General features: G+C 37.4%; 1 protein-coding gene across 2 annotated transcripts in view; it reads left to right on the plus strand.

The window, feature by feature from the left end:
* Positions 1-10436, plus strand: part of CEP85L (centrosomal protein 85 like) — a 147335-nt gene that overhangs the window by 13311 nt on the left and 123588 nt on the right. For both annotated transcript variants that reach the window (XM_004382739.2, XM_023737189.1), the window contains exon 2: positions 8351-8512. In XM_004382739.2, coding sequence (XP_004382796.1) covers positions 8351-8512 — 162 coding nt within the window. The remainder of the gene's footprint in view (positions 1-8350; positions 8513-10436) is intronic.

The raw sequence follows: 10436 nt of genomic DNA on the forward strand, positions 1-10436 counted from the left end.
AAAATAATCAACACTGTACACAGACATAACCTTAGGGATAGTTCAAAAGACATGAGGATCCTGGCATTATTACTTCTCTAGTTGTTTCATATAACACCTATACAAGCTGCTTGGGTATGCCTGAGTCTTCCTTAAGAGACAGTTTTGTTTATATTGATACTTATAAATAACCCATTAAAGAATCAAAAAAAAAAAAAATCCAAATCCATTGCCATTGAGTCGATTCTGACTCATGGCGATCCTATAAGACAAGAGTAGAACTGCTGCATAGGGTTTCCAAGAAGAGGCTGGTGAATTCGAACTGCCAGCCTTTTGTTAACAGCCAAGCTCTTAGCCATTGCACCACCAGGGCTCCATTAAGGAATAGATGTAAAAAATATAAAGTGGGAAATGGAGGAGATCACCTCTAAGTCCAGGAGACTATATACTTTTAGGAAATTGTTCAAGGTAGTTTTAAGTTCATTTGGTCTTTAGAAATAATCATTCTAATATATTCTTTTTGTGTTTAAAGATTGTTATTTATGTGGTGATTTGTTTTTTAAAAATTACTCATAATTATATCATTTTATTATCTTATTTTGTTAAAGTATATTTAATATTTTTATTATAACAGTAATTTCTTCTAAAAACTGGAGAATCTAAAATATTCTAGTCTCATCACCCTGCGATAACCACAATTAGCATTTTGACCTATTTTTAAACTTCACATGTTTTATTAAATAACATTCACATATAACTTTGTATCCTGCATTTGAATTTATCATTATACAAGGGATTTTCCTGTGTTTTTCATGTCTTCATAAAAATTTTTAAAATATTTAATCATGTATTGCATTGATAATTTGCTTAATGCCCAGCAAGAGGGAGATAGCTGTTTCTATCTTTTTAGTATAATGACACTGTTCTGAACATCTTTGTACTTTTTTCGTATTTGGGATACTTCTTTAAGTACTTCCCGGAGTCCCAGAGTAGGCTAAGAGTATGAATATTTTGAAATTTTACCATGCATTTTGTCCAGGAGTTGTTTTCTGAATGGTAATATAAAAGAGTGTGACTTTCTGATATCATTATAATTGCTCAGTGTCTTAGTTGTCTAGTGCTGCTATAACAGAAATACCACGGTGGATGGCTCTAGCAAACAGAAATTTATTTTCTCACAGTTTAGGAGGCTAGAAATCTGAAGAGTGAAACTCTAAGGGAAGACCTCTCTGTGTAAGCTCTGGAGGAAGGTCCTTGTCTCTTTTGAGCCTTTGCTCCTGGGCAGTCTTCATGTGCCTTAGCATCTGTCTTTCCCAATCTCTGCATCCTTGTTTAATCTCCTTTATATCTCAAAAGAGATGACTGAAGATATACCCTATCTTATTAACATAACAAGGACAACTCATTCCCAAATGGAATTATAACCACAGTCATAACCAAAAACCAAACCAAACCCATCTCCATCAAGTTGATTTTGACTCATAGTGACCTTATAGGACAGAGTAGAACTGCTCCATAGGGTTTCCAAGGCCGTAATCTTTATGGAAGCAAACTGCCACATATTTCTCCTGCAGAGTGGCTAGTAGGCTCAAACCACTGACCTTCTGGTTAGCAGCCGTGTGCTTAACCGCTATGCAACCAGGGCTCCTTAACCACAGGTATAGAGGTTAGGCTTTGCAACACAGATTTTGGGTGGACACAGTTATATCCATAACCTTCCACCCTTTGTCCTCCCAAAATTTCTGTCCTTGCCACATGTAAAACACATTCACTCCATCACATCATCCCAAAAGTTGTAAATCAACTCCCAAGTCCAAAATCTCATTTTCTGAATCATCTAAATCAAATTACAGGTGAGACTCTAGGTGTATGCCATCCTGGGGCAAAATTCCTCTTCATCTGTGAACCTGTGAAATCTAGACTACAAGTTATCTGTTTCTGAAGTACCATGGTGGAACAGGCACAAGGTAGACATTTCCATTACAGATGGGAGAAATTGGAGGGAACGAAGGGATAACAGGCACCAAGCAAATTCAAAACCCAGTGAACAATTTACATTAGCTTTCATGGCTTGAAAATAAGCCTTGTCTGTGCAAGGGCCCTGCCCTCCAGGCTCTGGATGGTGGCCATGCTGTCTGGATTCTTGGTGGAGGCCCCTCAGCTCTGGGCTTCAGCTCCACCTTCCAGGCCCAGTGGGATGGCAACTTTGCTTCCTTGTGTTTGGGTGGCCTCATTCTCCTAGTTCATCTGAGTGGTGACCCCACCCACTCAGCCCTGGCAGGCCCGTTTCTTCTGCCCCTTGGGTATGGCATCCCGACCCCCTCAGCTTTGGACAGCTGCCTCATCCTCTGGGCCACACTCAATGGCAGCCCTACACTCTGGAACTGAGTTAGTGAAGATCTGAGTCTTTGAAACTTAGAAGACTGTGGCCCCACCCTTTGACACCCCACAGGCCACGCCCCCACTCTTTGAGACCTAGGCAGTTCTGCTTCCCGTGTTCCTTCCAGCAGTTCTGCTCATCTCCAGGCTGGTCCAGGGATGATCCTTTTCTTTTCTTGGAGGACAACAGATGTAGCTCCTTAGGTTTGTTTCCTGACTGTAGGATTCCAAGAGGCAGACAACATTCTTTCGCTGTTTCTCTGTCCCCTTCAGGCTAAGCTGATGGGTTTTCTGCTGTTAAAGTTGATTAGATCCATCAGTCACAGGCTTAATCTCTTTAACAAAAGTTTATGTAGCCACATCCTTCATGAAATTCTAGGACATGTGTCTTTAGTTTGTATGATAGAATTTTACAAATCTTTTAAGTTTTGTTTTCATTTTGCATAGTTCATTTTTAAGTCCACCTCTTTCTCTCACATTTTACTATAAGAGGCAGGGAGAAACCAAGTGACCCCTTTAAGATCTTGCTTAGAAATCTCCTCAGCCAAATAGTCAAGTTAATCACTTACAAGTTGTTCCTTCCACCAAACACTTGAACATAATTCATACAAGTTCTTTGCCACTACATAAAAAGCATCGCCATTCCTCCGTTGTCCAATCACATGTTCATCATTTCCGTTTAAAGCCTCACTAGAAGCACATTTAGAGTCCACATGTCTAGCAAAATTCTGTTGCTGGTGTCATATGTATTCTCTAAAACGATAGAGACTTTCTCTATAGCTCTTTTCACTTCCTTCTGAGCCCTCACCACAATTGCCTTTGACGTCCATAATTCTACCAACGGTTTCTTCAAGGCAATCTAGGCTTTTACTATTAGCCACCTTAAAATTCTTCCAGCCTCTACCCATTGCCCAATTCCAAAACTACTTCCACATTTTAGGTATTTGTTAGAGCAGCGCCCCACTCCCAGTACCAAATTCTGTCTTCGTTATCTAGTGCTGCTATAACAGAAGTACCCATGTGGATGGCTTTAGCGAAGAGAAATTTATTTTCTCACAGTTTAGGAGGCTTGTTGTTGTTGTTAGATGCTGTTGAGTTGGGTCTGGCTCATAGCGACCCTATGTACGACAGAACAAAACATTACCCGGTCCTGCACCATGCCCACAATTGTTGTTATGCTTGAGCCCATTGTTGTAGCCGCTGTGTCAGTCTATCTCATTGAGGGTCTTTCTCTTTTTCGTTGACCCTGTACTTTACCAAGCATGATGTCCTTCTCCATGGACTGATCCCTTCTAACAACATGTCCAAAGTATGTAAGACGTAGTCTCGCCATCCTTGCTTCCAAGGAGCACTATCGCTGTACTTCTTTCAAGACACTAGGAGGCTAGAAGTCCAAATTCAGGGTGCTGGCTCTAGGGGAAGGCTTTCTGTCTGTGTGGGATCTGGAGGAAGGTTCTTATCTTTTTGATCTTCTACTCCTTGGTGATCTTTATGTATCTTGGTATCTGTCATCCCCCATTTCTGCTGCTTTGTTTAATTTCTTTTACATTTCAAAAGAGATTGACTCAAGGTACACCAGTAATCCTGCCTCATTAACATAACAAGGACACGCCATTCCCAAATGGGATTATAACCACACAGGCATAGAGGTTAGGATTTACAACACATATTTTTAGGGGACACAGTTCAGGCCATAACACTTTTTTTTTTTTTTTCTCTAGGGGAAGAATGGTTCACTTGTTTTAGTTGGTGGATTTTCTGGCTAGTGTTAATGTGAACATTTTTCTGTTTGGTTCAATGTTTTATTTCATTTTGCGGGGGGGGACTTTTTGGTATGTTTTGACCTGTTGGAGACTGTTTTCCATATTTTTAAGGAATTTTGGCCATCAACCATTCAGATATTTAAAATAACTCCTTTGGGGGGGCTAATTTGATAAATATTTATTGATCTTTAAATAGATACTTAAATGCGAAGTGGCTCAAGGGATACTTTAAAGTCTGTTTTTTAAAGTAAACAGACAACCACCAAAAATATCCTTGTTTTAATTTGTAGCCCTAATTATAAGGCTTCCAAGATTCTAATTTTAGTATATGAATATTTATTGGGTGTCCAGTTGTAATAATGACTGCATTTATTGAGATCCTGCTTAACTGCAGCTCTGTGCTAGATGCTGGAGACTAAAGAAAAAAAGTTGTGTTTCTTCACTGTCTCCAGTTGGTGAGGGAGAAAACAGTCATATACATATGGGTTATGTAATTTAGTAAATGCTGTGATGGAATTTTGAATAATATATTGGGAGTACACAAAGTAGTAGTTGTGTAATGCCACCTGGAAGAATGAGGGAAGATGCCTAGAGCAGGTTAAGTCTGAACTGACACTCTTAAAGAAGGTAGAGAAGAGAGACAGCTTGCAGTCATGAAAGTGCCTGTTTGGAGGCTATGATTAGGTAAGTGTGGCTCAAGTGTGTATGTGGGGGAGCTAGGGTGGGGAAGGTAGGGGTTGCAAAGTGTTGGAAAATGAGGCTGTCAGTTGGTGAAGTACTCTGCCAAACTTAAGGTGTTTTTTACTTAGTATGCGGTGAAGAGCTCACAGACCTACGTAAGCAGGAGAATGACAAATCTATTTGATTTTTGGACAGTAATTCTGATAGTAAGGTAGAGGCTGTCTTGGATGGTGTTCCAGCAGGAGACTAGGCTCCAGGAGATTGTTGCAGCAGTCTAGCCAAAAGATGTGATCTGTGACAGTGGGGATGGAATGGAGAGACCTAGTTAAATTAATACTCCGGAAATGGAATGAAGAGTTTCAGAAAATTGATGAGATGTATGGGTTAAGGAAAGGAGGAAATTTTTTGTTGTATTGTTTGGATTTATTCCTTTATAATTTAGTTGTACATTGGTTTCTATTGATATGTAGTATTGGGACAGTTGAAGACCACTAAACTTGTTCAAAAGTACTTTGTACTTTTTAACATTTCAGAGATGGTGAACTGTGACATAGGTGCATCTGATGTTATGTAAGGGTAAATGCTCTTTGATATTTTTTATTTTGTTCTGTCCTATTTGATTAATAAAGGGTTGGCCTCAATCAGTTAATTGATTGTAAGACCTTCTAATAGGTTATAGCCTTGGGGCCCAGGTGGTGCAGTGGTTAAGAGCTACAGTGAGCTACGACTGCTAACCAAAAGGTCGACAGTTCAAATCCACCAGCTGCTCTTTGGAAACTCTATGGGGCAGTTGTACCCTGTCCTGTAGGTTTGCTATGAGTCGGAATTGACCTAACAGCAATGAGTTTAATGGGTTATAACATGCATTTTGAAAAATTTGTATTTAGGATATGTATTACATTTGCACCATTTTATGTAAAAGTATAAGTATGTTTTGTCAGTGGTGTTATTTTTATTTTCTTCTGGCTTGGAGTGGTCACTAAAAAATTCTGTAAGATTAGTTGTTACTCTGTACAATTACAGATATATTAACATTATATGAATGGCATGAGTAGGTATCCATTTTTGTTTCTAATTTAAAAAAGCTTCAGAAAGAAAAATACAGGTTGCTTGTCCATTCAATGCTAATCTTTTTCTATTTCCAGTATGAGAAATATTAATAATTTTTTTATAAGTGACCCCTTGACGTTTAGTATTCTATTAAAAGAATTGAAATTGGTATTAAAAAATGAAACATTTTATTCCAAAGAGACGTTCCAGTGTACAGTGTCTGGGGATCTTTGCTCTTCTTGCAGCAATGCTTCTGTCTTTGCTCTTAGAGAGAACTGATTTTCGGTCATCTGTTTTAGTATGTTAGGACCTGGGTAATACTTTATTGCTAGAGATCATTGAGCCTTTTTTTTTTTAAGTGCATAGCATATATCTAGAAATTGAGTAGTTCCCATTTTAGTCACATAGTCTTATAACTATTCCGTGAGATTTTTTTTGTTGTTAATTTACATGATAAACATACTTTATGTCTACTTCCTGCTTTATGAGTTTGGATTGACTTGTCTAGAGACAAAACGTGTCATTCTTAGACTGTGAATTCACTCAATCCAAATTAAAGATTAGAATGTTGTTTTATTCATGACATTTGTTAATCATCTTCAGTGTTCTAGGCACATAATTTATATTGGATATATTATATAAATATATATATAAATATATATTGGATCTTTTTAAAAAGAAGTGATCGTATTTAAAGGTTAAGACAAATATGAGTTGAGGCAGGGGAGATAAATGTGTACAGAAAATTCTATCATTTTATTATCTTTCTGTCATTTGGGAAACCTAGATGAATTGTCTTACCTTCTTTTAAAAGGAAAAATTTAGCAAAAATAGGATCATAGTAATACCCTCATAAGCAAATTAAAATATCTCACTCATTTAAAAAGACAAGAAATTCTGAATGGGACGTTTGTTTTCCCAATTGATTGATCCAGTGATTTGTCTGATGTGATTGGACTTGATAACTGCTTTATTCCTTCAGAGTTCTTTTTGATCAGGATCCCTTCTTAGAAAAAGGAGGATCACACTGGTCTTTGTCAAACCATATGAGTAGCCATGCTTCACTGCTAGAGTTTCCTACAGCTTTAAAAAGTTTTATAATTTTTTTCTTCCAACGGGCTGAATTAATTGTGAAATTATTGTGTTACTATTGTTAATACGTTGTTTTCGATGTTGTGTGCCGTCGAGTTGATTCCGACTCATAGCGACCCGATGTGACAGAGTAGAACTGCCCTATAGGATTTTCTAGGCTGTAATCTTTATGGGAGCAGATTATAGGTCTTTCTCCAGTAGAGCTGCTGTATAGATTCAAACCACCAGCCTTTCTGTTAGCAGCCAGGCGATTAACCAGTGCACTAGCAGAGCTCCTTATTGTCAATATATTATGTAATAATAATTATTATATTACTGTGTATCAACCAAAACAAAGAACCAATCATTTCTAAGATTTTTATATTAAATTCTAAGAAAAAATTTTTTTTTTTAATGTTTATAGATCAGATTCATTTTGTGTATTTTGGAATAGTTTTTTAAAATTGTGGTAATACTCTGATTTACCATATTAGGATGTATCCATCTTTTTCCATACTAGGCCAAATAAGGTTGTGTTCCACCCCAGGAAAAAATATCTCTGAGGACTTCAGTATTTATTTAGCACAGGTATAATTATTGGATTTATTAATAGTGGGGGTTAAACAGTTTCTAAAACTAAAGCTTTTTTTTTCTGTGATAATTAAAAGGAAAATAAAAGCATAAAGGTAAAAAAAAAATCTAGTTTTCTAAAGAAAACTACTAGTAGTATTTTGTTGTATCTCTTTCCAGTCGTTCTGTGCATTTTTTGTTTGTTTGTTTGAATCTTTACTATACCACAATGCAGCACTAAGGAAGGAAATGGATACATGGTCTTTGCCCACAATGGAGTGTTACTGCAATTTAGAAGGAGGATACATAGCTAGAGACCCGCAAAAAAAGAGTTCAGAGACTTACTAGACAATATGAAGTCTGAAGTTATTTGTGAATTTCCTATTTATCAAATTTTATATCCTCTTGTTGAGATCAACAATGCTAACCATTTTAATACTTTGAAATCCTTTTCATTAACATTATTTAAAAATGGCCACAGTTCTGTTCCCTTCCTTCTTTGGGGCTTATTTTTATTTATTCCTTATTAAAAATAATGCTTACAGATCAGTCTTTTGTCTACAACTCCATTTCCCCAAATGTTGGGTTATTGCTGTAGGAATGAGATTAATGGAATGAGTGTGAACCATTTAAAGACTAATGTTATATATTCTCAAAGCTTTTTTGGTAATGAACAAATTTACATTCCCATTAGCCATGGGAACATGCAGGCCTCCACTGACAGATGGGTGGTGGCTGCACCTGAGGTGCATTGACTGGGAATTGAACCTGGAAGGGGAAAAGTCTACCACCAGTGCCCACCATCTATTCGTAGACATTATATAAATGTGTTAACTATTGCGTATTTTCCTCTGTAGGCCCAGATTATTCTTCATCAGCATGGTTACCCGGTAATGAATCATTGTGGCAGGCCACGACTGTTCCATCTAACCATCGAAATAACCATACCAGAAGACATAGTATAGCTTCTGACAGTGGAGACACTGGCATTGGAACTTCTTGTTCTGACAGCGTGGAAGGTGAGCTGAAATTCTTAGCCTTTAGAAGTGACATCTTTGGAGAATGGTTGTGATATGACAACAGTCAAGGGATTTGCTTTATTTTTCCAAGCTAAGAAATTATAAAGTAATGTTTGAATGTTTAATAATGTTCAATGTTGTTATATATCAAATGAGATTGTCCCTCTGGTCAAATTATTGGTTTTTCCTTCAGTTGATAAAATTAAACTTATTTTGAGATAATTGTAAATTCACATGCAGTTGTAAGAAATAATACAGAGATCCCATGTAGTATTTACCCAGTTTCTCCCAATGGCAGTGTTTTTTAAAACTGTAATACAGTATCACAACTAGGATATTGACATTGATACAGGCAAAATACAGAACATTTCCATCACCACAAGAATCCTTCATTCTGCCCTTGTATAGCCACAACCACTTCTCTCTTGCTCCTTCCCCATACCCCTCCTTAAACCCTGGCAACCACTAATCCGTTCTCCTTTTCGATAATTTTGTCATTTTAAGAATGTTATATAAATGGAATCATACAATGTGTAACTTTTTGACAGTTTTTTTTTTTAAACTCAGCATAATTCTCTGGAGATTCATCCAGGTTGTTGCATGTATCAATAGTTCATTCTTTATTATTGCTAAATAGTATTTTATATTGTAAATGGAGCACCATTGGTTTAACCATTCACCGGTTGAAAAACAGCTGGGTTGTTTACAGTTTTTGGCTATTATGAATAAAAATGCTATAAACATTCCTGTACAGGTTTGGTGTGAACATACATCTTCATTTCTCTGGTTATTGTTGTTGTTAGGTACAGTTGATTCAGTTTCAACTCATAGTGGCCCTGTGTACAACAGAACGAAACACTGCCCAGTCCTGCGCTGTCCTCACAATCATTGTTATGCTTGAGCCCATTGTTGCAGCCACTGTGTCAGTCCATCTTGTTGAGGGTTTTCCTCTTTTTTGCTGACCCTCTACTCTACCAGGTGTGAAGTCCCTCTCCAGGGACTGGTTCCTCCTGATAACATGTCCAAAGTACGTGAGATGAAGTCTCGCCATTCTCGCTTCTAATAAGCATTTTGGCTGTACTTCTTCCAAGACAGATTTGTTTGTTCTTCTGGCAGTCCATGGTATATTCAGTATTCTGCATCAACACCATAATTCTTCTCTGGGGTAGTTGCATATTTAGTTTTTAAAGAAACTGCCTCACTGTTTTCTAAACCGAACAAGCCAAACCCTTTGCCGTCAAGTCAGTTCCAACTCCTAGCAACCCTATAGGACAGAGTAGAACTGCCCCATAGAGCTTCCAAGGAGCAGGTGGTGGATCCCAACTGCTGACCTTTTGGTTAGCAACCGTGCTCTTAACCACTGTACCACCAGGGCTTCACTGTTTCCTAGAGTGGCTGTATTATTCCCACCAGCATGTTACCTATGAGTGATCTAGTTTTCTCTGCATCCTTGCCAGCGTTTGATGTTATCTCATTGTGGTTTTTTTCATTTCCCTAACCATTAATGATGTTGAACATTTTTTCATGTGCTTATTTGCCAGCTGCTGTATATCCTCTTCAGTGAAATGTTTCTTCATGTCTTTTAGCCGTGTTTTAAATGGATTGTTACCTTTCTTTTTTTTTATATTTTATTGTACTTCACATGAAGGCTAACAGAACAAATACTTTCTCATGAAACAGTAGTACGCATGTTGTTTTATGACATCGGTTAACAACCCCACAACGTAGTAACCCTTTAACTTCTCAACTTTTTTTTTTGGTGAAAATACACATAGCCAAAGATACACCGTTTCAAAAATTTCTACATGCACAGTTCAGTGACATTGACTACCCTCTTCCAGTTGTGCTGTTATTCTCACTTAAGATGAAGGCTTACAGAACAAAATAGTTTCTCATTTAACAGTTACTACAAATGTTGCCCTAT

The sequence above is a fragment of the Trichechus manatus genome, unplaced genomic scaffold, assembly GCF_000243295.1.
Source record: "Trichechus manatus latirostris isolate Lorelei unplaced genomic scaffold, TriManLat1.0 scaffold00098, whole genome shotgun sequence".
NCBI classification, from domain to species: Eukaryota; Metazoa; Chordata; class Mammalia; order Sirenia; family Trichechidae; genus Trichechus; species Trichechus manatus.